Raw genomic sequence first — 23,014 nt, 5'->3', positions numbered from 1 at the left:
ATGGGGTACCTTGATACAAACTATGGTCATCATTAAAAAAGTAAATTAAAAGATAAAACTTCAAGAAAAAGCAGATTTTTACTTGAAAGATAAACAAGTTTATAATTATAATCCAAATCATGCATCTAATGGTCAAAGTCAAATTTCAGAAATCCAGATATCGTTTTAAATGTCATTTTAAAGTGTCGCTATTTTAATGGCTTTGTATTGAAATTGGATCTCCTAGTTTTATATTTACATAAATCTCTTAAAAATTGGTGTAAATATTAAAAGAAATGATTTTTAGAATTGTTTATGACACATTTGAATACTATTCTAGCGTTTGAGAGCCCCCCACAAATCCTGTATTAAGTTATATATTTGCTATTTTATTTGCCACATATTCGCCCCATACTTTCCAATAAAAAACAATCGTCAATCAGCTTGTTTTTTCAATAGTTTTTATTAGTAAAGTAAAGAGCCTATGGGTTGTAGTTTACAAAATAATGTTACTTACGATATACACATTGAATAATTTCCCTTAAAACTTAGCAACTTTAAAAACTATTTACTTAGTCATCTAGATCGTGCATTAGATGGAAGAGGAGAGGCTAGGACCATTGCTCTTGACATATCTAAGGCTTTCGACAAAGTTTGGCTTGTTGGTCTCCTCCATACGCTTGTTTTATATGGTGGATCTGGGAAAGTTTTTAAGATTATCAAATCGCAGTACTGTCGACATTCCTATATTAATGAATGGCAACCCTCTCACAGAATCCTTTTCTGTACGTCTTCTTGGATTATCATTTACTACTGATCTTTCATGGGAACCATATATACAATCAATTGCTATATTAGCATTTGCTAAGGTTGCTTCTCGTTGCTTATCGTGCTCGCCATTTTCTCTCTCCTGATTCCACTCTCTACCTCTACAAATCTCTTATTCGTCCCTGTATGGAATACTGTTGTCATATTTGGGCTGGTTCTTCTAAGGATACTCTTTCTCTTCTTGACAATGTCCAAAAACGCATTGTAAACTTAATTGGATCCGGTCTATCTGCTAAGCTTGAGCTTCTTTTCCATTGTCGTAGAGTTGCACCTCTTTCTCTTTTCTACAAATGCTATCATGGTCGCTGCTCAAAGGAGCTTTCATTTCCAGTTCCATCAAAAAAACTCATTGTCGCTTGACTCGTCATTCATCTGTATTTACTGTATCTGTCCTTGCATGGTCCAAAAACTTTTATTTGTCTTGCTTCCCCCCCCCCCTCACTTTAACCATTTGGAACTCTTTTCCATCTTCATGTTTTCCTGGCTCAAACAACCTTCAACTTTTTAAGTCTTGTGTCAACCGTTTCCTTGCTCTAAACTCTATTCTTTTTTTTTATTAACTCCCAACTTAATAGTGGTTAGTTGCAGCCTTGTTGGGAGTGAATCAGAATAATAATAAAAAAAAATTCTCAGGAAATTTTTAGAGCGTTTTAAAAACGTTAAAAAAAGATATCTGCGTAATGTTAAGTAGTAAAAATATTTTATTATACAAATGTTTGGGAAATTTTTTACCTGCTTTATTTCTAACTAAATTATGTTTACACACGCACACACAAATAAAGCAATAACGAGCTTTAGATGGCCTTTTTTAACAAAAGTAATGATTTTATATATACATCAAAGAGTGTTTACAGTCTTCAGCGAATTTATTATTTTGTTACAACTTTAATAGACTAATTTTACGTGTATTAAAATTGTAACAAAACTGTAGGTTTATAAAGATTATAACAAATTGTAATAGTTTAGTTTGTTTAGATAGTTACATTCCTTTGTTGGCTTTTATAATTAGTATATAGTTACAATTCAGGAGTGAATTTTGAAAAGGTGCTAAGTTCGAGTAAATTGCTTTTATATTAGGACCAAAAGTCTATTATTAAAATTTGGATTTTTGCGACTAAGCACCTTTTCTTTTTCTTTTTGTTTGGTATACTTTTTTTTTCCAGTTTATTGCAAACAAAAACAAGCAAGTTGTAAAATCGGTTGATTTTTGTTGCAGATAGATACGCATAAGCCGAACTTTTACTAAAAGAAATAAATGCTTTCAACGTATTGGAACTAAACGTCTATCAAAATTTGTTTATGTTCAAATAACTTCATAATAACATGTTTCTAACATAATTTCAGCCACATTTCTCTTTAATTGATCACAGTTATATTGCAGTTGTATCGGCAAATTTTTATTCCACTTTAAAACTTCACTTCACTTAAAAAGTCAAACTACTTAATTACTTGTCGGGATCCTCATCTAAACTCAATCCTGAATAATGACATAAAAAATATAACATTCTAAGAGCCCTCGACCGCCAGACCTACGTTATTTTATATTATTGAAACATTGAAAGTTACAAAAGTTATGACCATGCAAATTTCCAAACTTTTTTATAACTTTTATAATTTTCAATACTTTTTTACGAAATTTAAAATCTGTAGATAAATTTTAATTTAGTTTACGATATTAAGTTGAAAATTTTACTACATTAGTACCCTCACGTTTTGGGCAGGAAGGGAGGGGGACAGCGTTTTAGGGCTTTTTTGTTCCTCGGCCTCCGCCATCCCAGATTTTTGTTAGCTTCCTCATTTGGCATAGGTATGAACATACTTAAGTTTGGACTATGTACAATGTGTGAAAGTGTCCTATCTGAAACATCAAAAATTCATGCAGACGCCCATGAAGTAACAGGTACTTTACCGAATATTTACAACGCATTGTTAAAACGTTAAGAACAACAATTTGGCGCGTCAATTAAGTACTTGCGAAGCTTTGTATGTCGTATTTCGATGCTTCAATGCTTTTGTAATTCTACAAAAAAAATTTTCTTTATCAAAAAAGTGTTTTACCTATTTAGTGATTTTTTTTAATGAATCTATATTCACCGCATATTGTCGTGAAAAAAGTTAATAGGATACATTAAACTAACGATTATAATCGTTAATTGTTTTGGTATTAAAGAAAAAATTATTTTCAAAACCTCAAAATTTTATATACAGTACGAGAACAAAAACTCAAATAAAAAACTACAAACAATAAAAAAATAAAACTTTGATTTAATAATATACAAATTGAAAAATTATTTTCAAAAAAAAAAACAATTAAAAAAAAAAGCAACAACCAAGAATCATAACAATGCGTGGTTCCAAGTGAAAAACTACTATTATAAATTTTATAAATATTTCAATATTTTCTTTTCACATAAATATTTATACCTTTTAGTATATATATATATATCAAAATTAAAATGAAGAAATTCCCTTTTGAAATCATAAAGCACAAATGAAATTTTGTACCTATTAAAACAGAAGACAAGAAGTAAAAAAAAAAAAAAAAAAAAATATATATATATATATATACATATATATTTTTAAAATTACATTAAATGAACCATATGTAATGGTGCAACTATATCTAAAAATATTGTTCCAATTACGTTTGCACCACGTAGATTTGCATCTTGGAGGTCGGCACCAGTTAAATCACAATTCTGCAAGCAAAAAATAAATCTAATCTAGTTTTATAAATGTTATAAATAAAAAAAAATAAAAAAAAATTTTATGTCGTTATTTTATGTAAATAACATATCGCTTTTTACCTCTAAGTCAGCTCCAGCCAAAACAGCACCTCTAAGCACACAGCTTTTCATGTTTGCTTCTTTAAGGACAGCCAAGCGCAAGTTTACTTGACTCATCTGGCTACCTTCAAGAACAGCTCCTTTCAAATTTGCACCTGTTAAAAAATTATTTCTTTATAAAAATATAAGGTATAAAACAATAATAAAAAAAACATTTATATAAATAATAAAACAAAAAACCTTCTAGATTTGCTATCACGCGCCCGTTAGATTGAGATTCAAACTTGCAGTTTTTTAGAGAGGCTCCTTCGAGATTCGCACGTTTCATTTGCACACCTTCAAGATTTGCGTCCTAAAAAACGAAGAAAACTAAAGCAATAAATTTCATAACAGCAATTATTACACATTTAAGTTCAATTGTATAAACACAATTATAAATGAATTTTATTCTTATATATATATATATATATATATATATATATATATATATATATATATATATATATATATATATATATATATAGTATATATATATATATATATATATATATATATATATATATATATATATATATATATATATATATATATATATATATATATATATTTAAATTTTCGAGTAAACAAGCCTGACTTTTTTTTGGTGAGGAGGTTACTTGTAACTAAGAGCTAGGAAAAATTTGAGAGTAATTGGACAATGTTAAATGGTACCAGATTTCAATCAAAGTATTTTATTTAAGGCGCAAAAATTGAAAATTTTCAATTTTTAGCATACAAATCTCTAGGACAACCTAATATACCTTATTTACTTTATTCTGATTTAAAGTTTAAATCAGAAGTTTTTGGTATAAAGAGAGTTGAATAAACAAGTTTAAGAATTAGGTGTGCTATTTAGAGAGGAAAGTAGGGTAGGGGGCGGTTATTTATTTTACACAAATGAAAAGTGCACAAACATATTTTCAGTTAGTCTCTTTGTTTTTGGGGAAATGCTGTCTAATAGCGAAATGGTAGACTAATCTGATATATGTTGGAACCCATTCTGAAAATTAATTATGATAAATTGAGATTAAAATATATTTAAATGTTTAAGTCAAAAACTTTAATATTAAATTTTAAAAACAAAATAAAGCTCAAATGTTAACAAAAAAATTAAAGTTATATTAAAATTTAAATGTGTAACAACATAAAAGAGTAACTCTATTAAATGAAAATTAGAAAAAATAAACAGTCCAATCAGAATTTAGTGTACCATCTCATTGGTTCTAAGTGCCTTTTTCTTTGGTTGGGCAACATATTTCTGTTGTTTTCTACAACTTGTATAATGTTTTGGAACTTATTTTCTTTCTTAGCAGTTCCTGCAAAATCACTACAAAGCTTTACTCCGCGTTTAGCAGAATTGTTTACAACAGATAAACTAGAAACCACATTTTTGGAAGCTAAAAAATCTTTATTTTTATGCCATTCTGTAACCGCTTCCCTGAGAAAACTACTATTTATATTTAATATGGTGAAAAATACTGGGGAGTCTTCACCAATAAAATCAGTTAAATCATTCACAGCCATTTCAGGAACCATTGGAAATATAGGTTTACCAAACTCTGACCCTTTTCTTTTTGAAGTTATTTCATTCAATGTTACATAATTTTTTAGTGATAGTATTTTATTTGCAATCTTTTGCCTCTGCTTGTTCTCTAAGTTATTATTAAATAGAGACAGTGGAGCTAACTCCTCAGTGAGATAGATATGTAATTGCTTTCAGAGCAGCATTAGCAATAGTAAAATCAATAACTTTATACTCTAATAATGAATTAATAAGATTTAAATCGTTAGTAGGAGCTGCTGAAGATGTAGGTACACTGAGCCACCATGGAATATAACAAAATAAAACAAAATGAACAATCCTTCGTAGCTTAGGAAGTTGCTGTAGAGCAAAAATTGTTCCTTTAGGTAGCTGGCTGATTTTTTTGTTCAACAGTACAAGTTTTATAGAATATAACAATTTTGCCATCCACCTTGCATTGTGCAAAGCGCCTGGTCTAATAAATCAAGAGAATAATACATCTTTGCCATTGCTTAGATACAACAATGTTAGTTGAACAAGTTCTCTATAATCACCTCTGTTGAAATTTTGCCTCATTGCTTCTTGGCAAAGATTGGTAATTGCATCTTTTTTGTTTATCAAAGACTGTGAAATTTGAGGGATGTCTAAGTCTTCAATAGTTTTGTAATTCAGTTGTTCAAAGTTTCTTAAATCTAAAAACCAAACAATCCATTCATTATATTGTTGCTTATAACACTGATGTTAGTTTAATTTTAAATACTTAATAATAATAAGAAATTATAATAAACATGTTAGATTACCTTAATAATATATTGATATTAGGACCTTTTGAAATCTCGATCTTTAAACTGTTCCATACACGAGTTAGTATAATCTCTCCTATGTGATGTCGGCAAGCAAACCATAGAAGTGGCCTGTAAATAAATTTTGGATTGAAACACAGCCTGCAGTTATAGCCCCAGTATTTGATGCTGTTGTGTCAAAAACCATGCCTGCCACACAATCTGTGCAGTTCCAATCTTCTAGTAATTCATATGTTGCTTTAGCAACCACTGGTCCCATCTTCTCAGTGGGTTTATATAAAAGCGCTGGTACACCCAGTAACTTTACACCTGAACAACCTAAAAATATATATTTTTAAATAGAAATGAAATATAAAGTGCTAAATATTAGCATATAAATGTGCTAATATGTAAATTGTTCATTAGTGCCTAAATTTACATGAATTGACTGGCCAAAGTTTTATTTTAGAGCTACCTGAAAGAAGAAGTGGAAGCCTTTCTTCCCTACAATTTTTTTTGTCAAGTGAATCCATTAACTTGCTATCCCAATGAACAACACCAATTTTTGGAGATTTCCAGGAACTCTTTATCTTGGCAGCAATTGTCTGCACTCCATTTTGTTCCATTGTTTATTTTGGTTTAAAATAAAAAAGAGTAAAAATATTGATGATTGAATTAGAAAGTAATATTTTAAACAAAACAAGAAATTTCTATTTTAATCAATATATATATATATATATATATATATATATATATATATATATATATATATATATATATATATATATATTTATACAGTATCGGACAAAACAAGTGCAACCAAATAATGCTAATTTAGTTTCTATATATAAAAGTGCTTCATTTTTTCAATTTAGAGAAATAACTATGTAACTGTTTAGAGACAAAGTTCTTCAAGTTTTATTCATCACAAAGTTCATTATTTGTACACGAAAATTAATAAATTAATCAAAAGTATTAAAAAAAGTTGATTTCCTTCTGGACAAAACAAGCGCAACTCAACAAAATGTTGACCAAGCTGTATTTCGCTATCAATATTTCGTGGCGAATCCTTTGTTGTCGATCACAGCCTTGCATCTTCGAGGCATAGATTCGATCAGGTGATCAATGAAACTTTGTGGAATCGCTGCCCAGGCCTTTTGGATTTGTTCAAACAGTTGATCCTTATTACGAACACCTTCAAGATTAATTCTGCGGTTGACGATCTCCCACAGGTTCTCAATAGGGTTGAGATCCGGAGATTGAGGCTGCCAACCCATCACTGATAGGTGGTTGTCTTGAAACCACTGCTTGACTACTTTTGCAGTGTGTTTCAGATTGTTCTCTTGCTGAAAAACCCATTTATTTGGCATATTCCATTCAGCATGAGGTAACATAACATTTTTCAGGATATTTTTATACATGAAACGGTCCATTATTCCATCGTTTTGATGTATTGGACCTAGACCGTTAGCAGAAAAACACCCCCAGACCATTACATTGCCTCCACCATGCTTCATCGTCTTATGGCAGTAACGTAAATCGTGGCATTTTCCGGCCGGTCGACGTACACAGCAAATGTCATCGCTCCCAATGTTGAACTTCGATTCATCACTGAACAGGACAATTCGCCGTTTCTGCACATTCCAGTCAATATGAGATGTTGCAAACAGGAGTCTTTTCTTCTGGTATTTTAGTGAAATTAGAGGTTTCTTTGCAGGGCGTCGAGAAAAAACCCAGCTTCAACAGCACGTCGTCTGATTGTTTGGTCCGATCAAGCAGCTCTAATTGCTTTTGTATCTCGACTGATGATATCCAGGGATCCTTCTTGACGGATCTGACGATCATAGAATCCTCTCTAGAAGTGGTGGAACGCGGTCTTCCACCTTTGTTATCTGCTGCCAACTTCCCTGTAGAAGGATATTTGGAACATAGTCTTGATACGGTCTGTTTTTCACGCGATATTTATTACAAATACTTTTGTGTGACATTCCACTTACATAATCGCCAATAATTTTTTTTCTTAGTTTAATCCAAGACTGTTGGGAGCCATTTTTGCACTTAAAGTCATAAAAATAATAATAATAAATAATCACGCTTCTCAAGGCTTACCGTGTTACATTTACCTTGTGATGATACAATAATGCTCTGTGGAACACAATGACTTGGTTGGATGTGGACTGTATTGATGTAATGAAACACTTGTTGTATTTCACTTCTTGTATTGATGTTCTTCGATAAAACACTTTGATAAAACTCACTTTGATAAACTGTCTTGATAATACTGACTGATTGACTTCCATATACTGACTGAATAACATGTCGATTTACATGTCTCTTATATAGTAAAATGAACCTGTGTGAACCTGTTCTGGAAGATTCTAGATGCTTCTTTTCGATGCTTCTGGAAGCTTCTGGATGCGTCTGGATGCTTCTGAATGTTTCTGGATATTTCTGGATGCTACTGGACGCTTCCAGATGCTTCTTCTGGAAACTTCTGGAAGCTTCTACATGCTTCTGGAAACTTCTGGATATTTCCTTTAATTATTAAAAAACTTCCATGACGTTGACATGGACCAGACTTAAGAAAATGAAACAAACCAAAAAAGTTGCACTTGTTTTGTCCGCTGCAAAATGGCACTTATCAACGAAATTCTGCCTGTGTGATGTCACCTGTCAGCTGATTGCTCATGTCATGGCATGCTATGACTCCAGACTCCTGAACTGTTTGCTGTGGTAGTATAGTTTGTTTCGTTTTTAAGACATGTAAAATTAGGAACACTTTTTAGCATTGTTCAATGTTGGTTGCAAATGTTTTGTCCAATACTGTATATATATATACCTGTATGCTGTTGTGTAGCTCAAGTCAACTCTAGAAGGATCACCAGACGTGGTACAAATTATTAAGTGAAATAAAGAACTGAGTGCAATAGGTTTAATTTTGTTTCTAACAGCTGTTTCAATAACTTTAGGTGATTTCAGAATACTATGTGGTATAAACACAGTTGTGCCAGTTTTCAAGCTTCTTTTGTGAGAATGCTGCTTTGTTTCATAAATACATCCAAGTTCATCATGATCAAGACAACCTTCGTCTATCTCCATTAAATTTTTTTTAGAACATCTTAAGATGTTTGATTGCCGTTCTTTTTCTTTATAGATTCTTTCTTGTTCAGCAAATTTTCTGTCGTGTAACTTTTCTTCCACAAGACTATGCTTAAGATCAACTGAGCCTATGGATGCTGTCCTATCAGTCATTATGCTGATCAGAAACTGTTTATCCTCTGCATCAACCAATTTATCTAGCTCATCCTGTGGCCAGAACCTCATTGTTTTTGTTAGCTTGTTTTTAAATCCAATAATTTTTTGAGTATTCTTGACAGTGTTTCTATGGGCATGGTCAATTTTTAACAGACTCTTTAACTCCTCAAATAATTTTATGATTTCTTCTGCCATTTTATTAGACTTAATTGTTTGTATTCTTGCCCGATTATAAAATGGTAGAATTGATTTAACTGTTTTATTTGCTGCATCACTCTTAGATTTTAATATAAAAGCACCTGATGAGCAGTTGGTAACCTAGATCCCTGTATATCCTTATCAGTTTCAACAGGGATGGTTTCTAGTATGAAATATCTTGGGTCTTTAGATTTAGCCATTTTTACCCACCTAATTTGTCAATATTTTAATTTTTATCTAAAAAAAGTTTGAAATAAGTTATTAATATATCTGTAAAATAGCAACAAAAAACAACACAAATAAAAAATAAAAGTCAATTTTGTATAAAACTGTTTAACTGCTTTTGTAATTAAAATAAATATCTCACAAGATTTTCTGTAATAAACATTGAGTACAGGAAGGGAAAAATAAGATCCATTGAATAATATAATACTCCAATTTACATTCTAGTAGCTTCACACTGACAATTATAAGTTTTTTTCCTGATTATCAACAAATTTTGAAAAATTGTAAGAATCATGAAATTTCAATTGAAATCTGCTACCACTAAACATTGTCCATTTTTTTTTAAATTTCAGATTTTAATTGTTTATCATGAACCTTACTCACAAAAAAAAGTTAGGCTTGTTCAGAGCACATAAGGCCGGCAAGATCACCCTAATATATATATATACACATGCATATATACATATATATAAATATATACATGCATATATACAAATATACACATACATGCATATATACATTTATATATATATATATATATATATATATATATATATATATATATATATATAATATATATATATATATATATATATATATATATATATATATATATATATATATATATATATAAATGTATATATGCATGTATGTGTTTGTATATTTGTATATATGCTTATATATATTTATATATATGTATATATGCATGTATATATACATATATATATATATATATATATATATATATATATATATATATATATATATATATATATATATATATATATATATATAATATACATATATATATATATATATATATATATATATATATATATATATATATATATATATATATATATATATATATATATATATTATATGCAGGAGAGCTTGCCATACACAGCGTTATTCAATGCATTTGTGCTTTTACTGGTTTCAAGTTACATAACTGTTGGTTAAACAAATTTAAATGAATAAACTTATAGAAGTTAATAAGGGTTTTTTTTTTTAACTTTATTTTATTCCGATTCACTCCCAACAAGGCTGCAAGCAACCACTATTAGATTGGAAGTTACTAAAAAAAAAAGCAATGAGTTATAGAGCAAAGAAACGGTTGACAAAAGACTTAAGTTGAAGATGGGAGAGAGTTCCAAAGGGTTGAAGTAGGGGGAAAAAAGCTAAACTAGTAGACAAGTTTTTAGAGCATGCAGGGAGAGATACAATAAAAGAATGAGACTTTGCTAAATGATGAATCAAGCAAGAATGAGTTTTGGTTGATGGAACTAGAGATGATGGCTCCTTTGAGCAGCAAACATGATAGTATTTGTAGAAAAGAGAAAGAGATGCAACTTTACGACTATAGAAAAGAGGCTCATGCTTAGCAGATAGAGTGGGTCCAACTACATTTAAAATATGTTCTTGGACCTTGTCTAGAAGAGAAAGAGCATCATTAGAAGAACCAGCCCAAATATGAAAACAGTTCTCTGTACAGGGACGAATAAGAGATTTGTAGAGGTAGAGAATGGAATCAGGAGTAAGAAAATGGCAAGCAACATTAAAACAAAAAAGAGAAGCAATATTAGCAGATGCTAACTTAGCAACCGAATGTGTAGATAGTTTCGATGAAAGGTCAGTAGTAAGCAATAATCTGAGAAGACATAAAGAAGAGGACTTAGTTAGTTAGGAAACGTTCATATGCCGATATAAAATTAAAAAAAAATCCTGGAGTCCTGGAGCCCCAACAACTTTTATAACAAGCAGGACTTCAGGTAAAAACAGGGACTCCTGGACTCCAGACTCTGACTTCACATCCATGTGGCCCACATTACCAGACTATTTAAAAAACGGATTTTTCTAAAAAATCTCTTAAGAACTGATCTAAGATAATTTCTTGAATAGAAAAAAAAAAAAGATCAGACAACTTTTCATTCTGGAAAACAATTTTTAAAATCAGCCTCACCTAAGAGCCGCATTAGCAAAATAATAATATTAAAATTTATCAATATAAAAGTGGTGACCTCATTTCTTTAAAAAAATACTAAAGTATTTACAAAATACTTACATCAAGTGATGCACCAGATAAATCAGCTAGAAAAAGCTGACATCCACCTAACGAAGCAAAGCGCAAGTTTGATCCAGATAAATTTGCATACATGAAGTTAATTGATCGGAGGTCTAAATAAGACAGATCAGCTCCAGACAAATTGACTCCCTAAAGAGTTATCCAAAAATAAATTAACAATACAAAATAATAACATTAAGAAATATACATTATATTGTTCTTATTCCAATATTAATTTATGCTTTTATATATCTTATTTGAACAGAAAACAAAACAATGTTTTCCAAAAACTATATACAATTTTTCAAATAAACTAACCAAAAATAAAATTGGAAATGTCTTTCTATATATGTTTATACACACACAGATAATATAAATATATATATATATATATATATATATATATATATATATATATATATATATATATATATATATATATATATATATATAAATTCAAATATATATACATAGATATGGGCAATTCCATTTTTAACTTATGTTACACGCGCAACAACTTAATCAATCATTAGCTATTTAAACTGTAAATTAAACTTTTAGCTATTTTGTATGAAAGCTGTTAGTCTAAAGCATAAAATAAGCTTAAAAGTCTTGAGTCTGGCCAAAAAAGGGCAAACTTATAACATATTGCAGAATGTATTGCAGAAAATGCCACTTAACTTATGTTACACAAAAAACAAGGCAAAAACTGCTTCAACTTTTAGGTCAGATTTCTGGGAATCAATAAAGCGGTTTGTATTAGAAACTTTCACAAGTTTAAAATATAAATGTAACTGCAAATTCAGAAAGTAAGTTATTAGATTCAAAATGAGAGATTGCTTATTAATTAGATATTCAAAAACCTTGCTTATGATAGGAAGAAGACTAACGAGACAGTTGTTAGATGAAACAGATCGCTCTCCAGAATTTTTGGAAAAAAGCATAACAGATGCCGCTTTCCAGCAGGCTGGAAAACAAGACTCAGATAAGTATTTGTTGAATAGTTTTGAAAGTATAGACAACAGCTTCCGAGAACACTTCTGCGAGACTATAACAGGTATGTTGTCCGGACCACAAGCTGTAGAAGAGTCTAAGCAGGAAATCACTTTAGATACATAAGCTGGAGTGATACAAATGTCAAGCAATGGATCAACCTGTTTGACGGCTATATCAGGTAGAACGCAACTAGTGGAATCAAGATATTGATGAAAGGTTCTTAGCAAGCAATTCAGCTTTGTCTTTAGGTGAGGTGACAAAGTCTGAACCATACAAGAGAGGTAAAATTACAGATTTGCCCTTATTATTGATACTATTAAAGATTCTCCAGAAGTCACCAGAGCCTAATTTTTGTGATGAAATGCAAGATTTCATGACCTGAGAATAGCAGGCTTTGGCGTTAGACAAAACATTTTTACAATGGTTTCTACCAGTATCAGGCAGACATCTGTTTTCTGCAGAATTATTTTGTTCATAGATATGGAAGTAATGGTTTTGATTGGCAATTGCAGCAGAACAATGTGATGAAAACCATGGAGAAGAGTGAGGCTTGACCTGAAATTGTTGGGTGGGAACAAAAGATTCCATGCCAGCCTGAATCCTTGAAGTTATATAAGAAGCACATTTGTCAACAGGAAGACGAAAGATTTCGACCCAAGGACCATCACAAAGAAAATCACGGAAAGAGTCCCAGTCAGCTTTAAGGTAGTTGTAAGAGGTACGATAATAATGGGATTCAGATGATGAAGATAAATGAGGTAATAGTTTTAGAAAGATCAAACTGTGATCAGAAGCACCTAAGGGTAAATGTGGAGAAACTGAGCACTGACTAGGATCAGAAACAAGACATAAGTCGAGTAGAGAAGGTAAATGATTCGGGTTGTCTGGAAAGCGAGTTGAAAAGTTGATTATTTGAGTTAGAGATTGAGAAAGATAAAAGTTGTGGACTTCAATGCCTGCAGAGTTACTGACACTAGAGCCAAGCCATTCAGTGTGATGAGCATTAAAGTCACCAACAACAACAATATTGGCTGATGGATAAAGAGAGAGGGCTAGGTCAATTTGATCAGACGTACCATTGAAAAGAGTGCAGTCTTGAGATGAAGGAGAGCAATATAGAACAAAGAGAAAGGCAATAAAGTGAAGAGGAGCTAAATGGAAGCACATAAAAGAATGGTCTGCGGATTCGAACCTAGTTTCCCGACAAATGGGTGAATACTTACGAATATAAATGCCCAGACTAAGCATGTGACGATTGGAGTCTTTATGAATTAAAGGAAGATAACCATCAACACTAAGATCACAAAATGAGACAGATGAACTCAAACTAGTCTCACAAAGAGCAAGTAGGTTTAGTGAATTTTGCAAAAGATAAAACTCAACAGAAGAAAAGTTACTTCAAAGACCACGAATAATAGTGAATGATAGGTTTAGAGAACTTGGTGATGTTGATGGTTTTTTGTGTTTTATAGTTTTTGGTAATTTATTTTTAAATTTGCTGAAGAACTTGACTCAAAGCATGGACAGTACCAGGCCTTGTGATAAGGCAGGAGCGATTGCTCCACGCATGTGAAATACCCCCATAAACGACCTTCTGGGCGAAACAAATAGTGCTCGTTAGTTTTGTAGCAAGAGTAAAAAATCGTGCTCTTTTGAAGAACTTGCGAGAGAGAAAATTATAAGTTGATTTTATAGAAAATATTGTAAGTGAAATTTTTGTGTTGAAGTCAAAATATGTTTAAACAGTAGAGCTTTATTTGTTATGTTAAATTCGTAATAAAGTACGCCACGCATAATTTTTGTGTGACTTACTTCAATTTTAATTTATGCGGTATAAGTTCAAATTAAAAATGACTTATTTCTTCTACTTGAAAGCTAAACTCAGCATGTTATTTTTTTTAATTTCCAGTTGAACTTTATCATATTATCCACTTAATTGTACCCTGGTTAAGTCTAACCATTCACTAAACTCGTTTATTTTTTTAGGATCCAACTTTTACTTTGAATTGCATAAAAGTCCATGTAATAAATATCAAAATTTGCAACACTTCAATGAAAATACCAAACTTAAACATTAAAAAATTAAATATCTAGTGTAATATTTATAAATATCTTATAAATAAATATCTAACATAAAAAGTTTATCAAACTAAAACTTCACTTAAAGCTTTGATTTTGTACAAGTTCGATCACATTCTATTAATTTATGACTTTCATTTATAATTTAAAAACATTAAAACGTTGGAACATGAAATATTTTGTTAAATATAAGTTGATATAAAACTAAATATTTTCACTGGCATCTTCGAATCACTTAATCAGTTAAGGATATTAAAATTTATTTATTAAAAAAGTTAAAGTTAAATGCAACCTAAAATTAAAAAAAAAAAGTTCCAATAAACAATACGTATAGCAAATATATTTGTTATATAACTTTGAATTGCAACTTTTGGAAGCTCACAAAAAACAAAAGAAAAAATGTTACGACACTAGTTTCACAAACGCATTTCTCAAAACATTCTTCAGTATATAAGTTATTTGTACATCATACTTGTATAAGTATATATATACTTTTTTTTTTTTTTAAACATCTTCGCTTCCAACAAGGCTGCAAGCAGCCACTAATTAAAGTTGGAAGTTACTGAAAGAGAAAAAATGAAGATTGTAGAGCAGGATAACGATTGACAGACAACTTAAAAGATTGCAAATTATATGAGTCAGGAAAGCAAGATGAAGGAAGCAAATTCCAAAGAGCTGATGTTCGAGGAAAAAAACTAGACGAATAAGCGTTTGTGGAGCACTTAGGAAAAGTCACAGAAAAAGGATGACACTTAATTGAATGACGAGTAACACAAAAATGAATTATAGTAGATGGCACAAGAGACGCTAGCTCTTTAGAGCAGTGCCCATTATAGTATTTGTAGGAAAGAGAAAGAGAAGCAACATTACGACAATAACTTAGAATAATATATAATATTAGTATAAGTCTATTGTATATTCATTAAGTATATAATCAAGTATATAAAATATTATTCACTTGATAATATTTAAATGGCACATTCAGTTTAAATAAGAAAGCAGTTTTCAACTTTGTACAAACAATGAAGAAGTCATTACTGCTAACAGGTAGAATGGAATGTTTACTATTTTCAAAACATTTTGTCGCAATGATATTTGAAAATTTAAATTAATAAATTAAAACTTGATTGAATTTTGAAAAATCGAAAGTTTTAATCCACAAAATTTTATAAAAACATTTTTACAAAATCTTGTGGATTCTTTTGTTTCATTGTTTTTTAATTTTTCACACACCTTTTGTAAATAAAAGAAATATTCTTAATCTTTTTTTTCTTTAATATTTTTTTACTATTATTTATTTTAAATTAAATCACAAACGTTTCTGTTGTTTAAAATGTCCGCAATCAAGTATGTTAACTCAACTCCAAAAAGGAAACAAAGTTATGTAGTCATCTTTTAATAAATGGTGATTTCATTTTTTAAATTTAATATCAAAGCTGCAGTAACATATTTTTTCCGGTAGATAGACAAATGCATAAAAACTAAGAAACCAAAGATTTTTTGTCTGATATATATATATATATATACACATACATACATATATATATATATATATATATATATATATATATATATATATATATATATATATATATATATATATATATATATATATATATATATATACATATAAGTATATATATATTATATATATATATGTATGTATATACATATAAAAATATATATAATATTTATGTATGTATATACATATATATATATATATATATATATATATATATTATATATAGGTATCTACATACATATATATTATATATATGTATGTATATACATATAAATGTATATACATTCTATATATATTTAGTTATATATATGTATATACATATATGGGTAAATATATATATGTTTTTACATATAAGAGTATATGTATTATATGTATATATATATATATATATATATATATATATATATATATATGTGTGTGTATATGTGTATGTATATACATATAATGGTATATATTATATATATACATATATATATATATATACATTTATATAATATATATGTACATACATGCATATATATTATATATATGTATGTACATACATATATATATTATATATATGTATGTACATACATATATATTATATATACATGTACGAAAAAAAACTTTCTAAACTTTTTGCAGCATTTGTGTTAATAAGGATAACTAATATATAAAATATTTAAAGACCAGGAGGTAATCCACTGTTATTAAGGGTGGTAGCCCTCCTTGCAAGATAAGAAATAACAAACTTCATAAAGCCAGAAGTTGAAAATGTCACCCACACAACTCAAGGCGAATTCAGTTGCTTTTGCAATAAGTAAGAACGAAGAACTTCGATATGAGTTTCTTGCATTTAAAACAGCTATGACAAATGAAATTTGTATGCTTAGAGATGAAAACTCTAATTTGCGTGAACAAATAGAGTATCTTCAAAAATTGCTTGATGCAAATGCACGCGAAGTTCAGGAAAGAACAAAAAAAAAAAAAAATGTTGTTATTTTTGGTACCAAGACATCTTCGCTACCGAACTAAATGTTGAATGTAAGCATGCTAATATTAGACGCTTTAGAGCTGGCAAAAGCACCTCAACACAAACAGGTCCATTACAAGTAGTTTTTAATAACGTCTTGAGTTGTTTTTATACAAATGCGACCTCATTAAACGCAGAGAAACTTGCCGAGCTGCAAAGCCTTATTCAAACTTCAAAAGCACCAACGAATCTTGTCTTTATAACAGAAACATGGTTTAATCAAAACTCTATCTTTAATCTCACTAATTATATCACATATAGGCATGATCGCACAATTAATTTTCATAGTGGAGTCTGCATCTATATATCTGATACACTAATAAACCATAAAGTAACACATCTTGAACTTAACAATGACTCTGAACAAGTTTGGTGTTCAGTTAATCTTGGAACTGAAAAATTTCTAGTTGTTATATACCATTCACCTCTCAACAATAACTTTGTAAATAATCAAATTAAAGCCTCTATAAATTTTGCATCTAATTTAGTCCAAAAAAAACACTACTCTGGTTTTCTTATCGCAGGTGATTTTAACCTTGACCATATTACATAGCATAACAATACAGCAATTACCACAAACTCACTAGCTGAAGACTTTATTGAAACATTTGATTCAAATCATTTAACACAACATGTCAATTTTTATACTTTTCAATTGAACTCAATATTAGGTCCATCTAGCACTCTAGATCTTATTTTAGCTGAGTCATCTCAACGTATATTTTCTCTTGAAAGACATTCTCAACTGGGGTGCACTAAACAAGGACGAGCTCATTTAATTCTAATTTGGAATTTTGCTGTAGAATCTTCAAACCCTCCTAGAAATTGGTTTTCTTCATCTCGACAAGATTTTTAAAATTTCGATAAACTAAACATGTATTTCAAAGATATTGACTGGGTTAATCGTTTTAAAAATTTAAATATTAATGAATGTTATAATGTATTCCAATCTATCTATATTGAAGAATGTAATCTTCAAATACCAGCAACCAAATCGAATTATTCTGTTTTACACACACCTTGGATCACAAAAGAAGTAATCTCTGCTATAAAAAATAAAAAAAAACTTTATTATAGAAGCAAAAACCCAAACTGGCGCCTGGACACTAAACGATACAATGATAGCTGCAATAAAGTAAAACAAACTCTAACTCATTCTATTGGTCAATATGAAAAATCTATATCCAAAAAAGCCAAGACAAATCCAAAACTTATATATAGGTATATAAACATGAAACTTAAAGTTAAAAATCAAATAAGGTCTATGAAAGAGTCAAATGGAAACATTACTTCTAATGAAAGCCATATAGCTACGATCCTTAACAATAACTTTTCATCGGTTTTTACTCCTTTATGTTTGAGTCAACCGCTGCCAACATTCGAAAAGAGCGCATATTCTGTGATTGATGAGATGTCAGTCTTGAATAGACTTAATGAGAACTACAAACAAGTGTTACTCTCAAACCTAAACTTGCATAAACCAGCAGGCATAGACGGCATTCACCCACACGACCTCAACAAATGTTCTTCATCTCTGAACATGCCCATTACCTACATACTTATAAAATCTATTTGTGAAGGTTGAGTCCCAGCCGCGTGGCTGGAGGCTAATATAACACCGCTTCACAAGAAAGGATCTAAACTTGATGCATCAAACTACAGACCGATTTCCCTAACTTCTGCCTGCTGCAAAATCCTAGAGCCTATTGTAAAAGATTGTTTAACCGGGTATCCAAGTGAAAATAATCTTTTATCTCAAAATCAGCACGGGTTTGTTCCAAAAAAATCATGCATTACCAATTTATTGGAAACTGTCGATCAGATCTCACACTCAACGGAAAGAGGTTATAGTGTAGATGCTTTATTTCTAGATTATGAAAAAGCGTTTGACACACCTCCTCATGATCTTATTCTCTACAAACTTTCTGGTTACGGTATCTCTAATATGCTTCTTAATTGGATAAATTTTTTTTTCCTAAAAGAACACAACGAGTTGTCATGGATTCCATCATTTCAGAATCGTTACCAGTCACCAGTGATGTCCCTCAAGGATCTGTTGTAGGACCTCTTCTATTCATCTTATACATTAATGACATAACAGACCTAGTTAGCAATCCAATGAAGTTATACGCTGATGACAGTAAAGTTATTTCCACAAATTCTACACCTGAGAGCCCAGCTCTGCTCCAGATGGATACGAATCACATTATGTCTTGGACTCTAACCTGGCGCTTACGACTTAATTACAAAAAGTGCCTTATCTTACGCTTTAACAAAAGCAAAAATCCTAACTACCAATAATATATCTTGGCTCAGCAAGGGAAGCAGCTTCTTGATTCTTTGTACAGTGAAAGAGATCTTGGGATTTGCATTTCACACAACCTCAAATGGGATACACACGTTGAAATAATATCATCAAAAGCTAACTCGGTCAACTAAAGAAATCATTTATTTATAAAAATACACAAGTTTGGAAGAGGCTCTACACATTGCTGGTCAGACCTTACCTTGAGTATGCTGCTCCTGTGTGGAATTATCTTTCTGCACACAACGTTGAAAAACTTGAAAAAGCCCAAAACTGTGCCACCAAAGCAATTCCACCTCTCAAAGCATTATCCAGTGAAGCCAGATAGCAGACCTTCATCTTACCTCACTAAATGAAAGACTCAATGGAGGTGATATAATCTACAACTTCAAATTTATAAATAACTTAGAAAATATTTATCCATCTGTGCGAATAACTAGAGGACACTCTCATCGTCAATACAGAGAGTTCTTTAATGCTTCTGACCTTAATAACAACATGCGTGCTATTTCTACTAGACTCAATTTCTTCCCTAACAGAGTTGTAAAGCAATGAAATTCACTCCCACAAACTGTGATTGACTCTCATCATCTTAATGAATTTAAAAACCGTTTCGACAAACACTGTAGCCAGCACTAGTATTGCAGTTAATGTACCAAATTGACGCTACAGCTCATTGTCTACTGGCAAAGAGCTAAATTTCAAGCGACATTTTATTGTTCGCCGCAGCTTATCATTATTATTATTATTATTATTATTATTATTATTATTATTATATATATATATATATATATGTATATATATATAGATATATATTATCTACTATAGCATATTTATGTAACAAATTGATACCACATTTTTGTTAAATTAATTAAATATAAACTTTCTGAATAAGAAAAAAAAAATGACGAAATTATTTTATATACATATATTATATATACTGTATATAATATATGATATATAACTGAACCTCTTAATTAAATGATAATAACTCAATTCATTTTAGTGTAATAAATGTGTAAGTGTAATAAATGTGAAATAAATAAATCAGACTATTAAAACAACTAAAATTTCACTTTTATAAACAGATTGCTAAAATTTTTGCCTGGCACCGCAAATTATCAGTAGATGATGTAGTCATAAGCAGCCTCATAAATTCCCAGCGACTGACACAAGCTTGTGCTTTTTCTTCTGTCTGAATAAAAAATAATTTGAGAAATTAAACTTTTTTAATAAAAATATAAAAAATGAATTATAAGAAATATTAAGCTAAATAAAAATAAATTTATAAAAAAAAAAAAAATCAGCAAAAAAAAAAAAAATAACAACAAAAAACTCATTTGATATATGAAGTTCTTGATAAACAAAAGAAAAAACTAAAAAAAGAAAGCAAAAATTTTTTACAACAACACTTGACTCCAACTCTTCAATTATAGGCTTTATTCCAAAAAACTTTGCTTCTTCTAACACTCCTGAAATAAATTTTTAATGATTTTAAGATATGCCAACCATCTTGAATCTTTCAATGCAACTAAATATAAAAACAACACTGAACTTTCTAAAAAAATATGGTAACTAAAATCTAAAAAAATAAAACCTGTGATGAAAGATAATAGTATGATGTAAGCCCTACAATCAAGCATCAAAAGTTTGTAATCTTTGTCTCTGCAAGAAATTTTATATATTGTCATACAGACAAGTAAATTTACTTAATAAAAGATATGAAATAATATCAAAGTGCCGGCATTCAAAGATATTTTAACTTTCATTATTTGACTAAAATCTTTGACGTCTTTTTATTTTTGTCTTGTTTTGTTTTTGCAATGCCAGAATTCATGCCACCATAATTTTAATTTGTATTTTTTAAACTGTTTTTATGTTATGAATTATATACAATGGCTGATGATTGCCGAAAGACATGAAACTCAGAGTTCCATCAAAAGTTGTTTTTATTCATTTTATATAAATAAATAAATATATATATATATATATATATATATATATATATATATATATATATATATATATATATATATATATATATATATATATAGATCTATAGTTTGTTGGCTTTGGGAAGAGCGGAAGGAAAAAAGTGATTCTTACGCCAACATATACGTCACTTTTAATTACTTTTAACTTTCGTCCAACATTTCCGTGTTGGACGAAAGTAAAAACCATTAATTTAATTACAAATTAATCGTTTTTTAAAAAAACCACAAAAACGCAAATTTAATTGACCAGAATGTTTTTAAAACATTTTGAATGTTTTTAACAATATAAACAATGTTTTTATTTTAATTTTTTTTAATAAAATGTTTTTATTTTTATTTTTTTTAATAAAATGTTTTTATTTTTATTTTTTTTACTGTAAATCATGCGCGGAGTGTTGCTACATCGACTATCTTATAGCCTGACTCGCAAGGGAGTGCTGCTACATCGACTGACAAATAGCCTGACTCGCAAGGGAGTGCTGCTACATCGACTGACAAATAGCCTGACTCGCAAGGGAGTGCTGCTACATCGACTGACAAATAGCCTGACCCGCAAGGGAGTGCTGCTACATCGACTGAGGGTTTGGTTGGGGCAGGCAGTCTATCATTATAAAAAAAAAAATTCCGGTCTTGCATTTTAATTTTTACTTTTTGTCAACAAAATATCGAAAAAACTTTCGGACAACATCTAAGGGTTGTATATATATATATATATATATATATATATATATATATATATAACATATATATAATTATGACATTTGAAATAAAATCTGCCTCAAAGGTCTTGTTTTTAAACTCTGGTCTCATATAAAAGCTTTTTGATTGGAACCTTTACTTCATTAAGGCATATAGAAATTACGTATTCCATAGTTCATTTATATTTTTTGCATTTAACATAAACTTTGCTTTAAGGCACATTATCCAATAAACAGCAAGACAATATATTAAACAGATTATTGAGTTAAGAGTCAAGGTTTCATATGACATTTGATTTTATGTGTTTACAATTCATTTCTTTCTGTGACAAATAGGTTTGAACTTTTGTTTCAATAAGTTTGTTAATTATTAAAGACTAACTTGTATTAAATGACAGTCATACAGATTTTAACTAGATAGTAACATTTCACTTAAGTAACATTTATGCTATGGTTATATTTTAAACTTGGAGTTTTGGCAGTTGGAATTTCAGGCTGATAAAAGTAAACAAAGCTGTAACTGTGTTTAATGTTATCAGCCTAAAATTCTGCAAATTATTAACACATTAAAAAAAAAAATTCGAATTACATTCTAAAATCAGAAAAAAATCTTGCACATTCATAAAGAAAATCTTAGAACTACGTTTGAGCCTCAAAAGCTATTGGAATTTCTATCGACAGTTACCTAGTTACCAGTTCTATCTACAGGAAATCTACAGTTAAAAGCGT

General features: G+C 29.8%; 1 protein-coding gene across 1 annotated transcript in view; it reads right to left on the bottom strand.

Moving 5' to 3' along the window:
* Positions 1-3,349: 3,349 nt before the first annotated feature.
* Positions 3,350-23,014, bottom strand: part of LOC105849675 (BTB/POZ domain-containing protein KCTD9) — a 33,762-nt gene continuing 14,097 nt past the window's right edge. Inside the window, exons 8-13 of the mRNA XM_065792029.1 lie at positions 20,998-21,065; positions 20,699-20,788; positions 11,680-11,829; positions 3,834-3,945; positions 3,615-3,748; positions 3,350-3,506 (exon numbers count right to left, since the gene is read on the bottom strand). Coding sequence (XP_065648101.1) covers positions 3,393-3,506; positions 3,615-3,748; positions 3,834-3,945; positions 11,680-11,829; positions 20,699-20,788; positions 20,998-21,065 — 668 coding nt within the window. The 3' untranslated portion in view covers positions 3,350-3,392. The remainder of the gene's footprint in view (positions 3,507-3,614; positions 3,749-3,833; positions 3,946-11,679; positions 11,830-20,698; positions 20,789-20,997; positions 21,066-23,014) is intronic.

This window comes from Hydra vulgaris, chromosome 03, assembly GCF_038396675.1.
Source record: "Hydra vulgaris chromosome 03, alternate assembly HydraT2T_AEP".
Lineage (NCBI taxonomy): Eukaryota > Metazoa > Cnidaria > Hydrozoa > Anthoathecata > Hydridae > Hydra > Hydra vulgaris.
The sequence above is the reverse complement of the archived record's forward strand: the minus strand, read 5'-3'. Positions and strand labels throughout refer to the sequence as shown.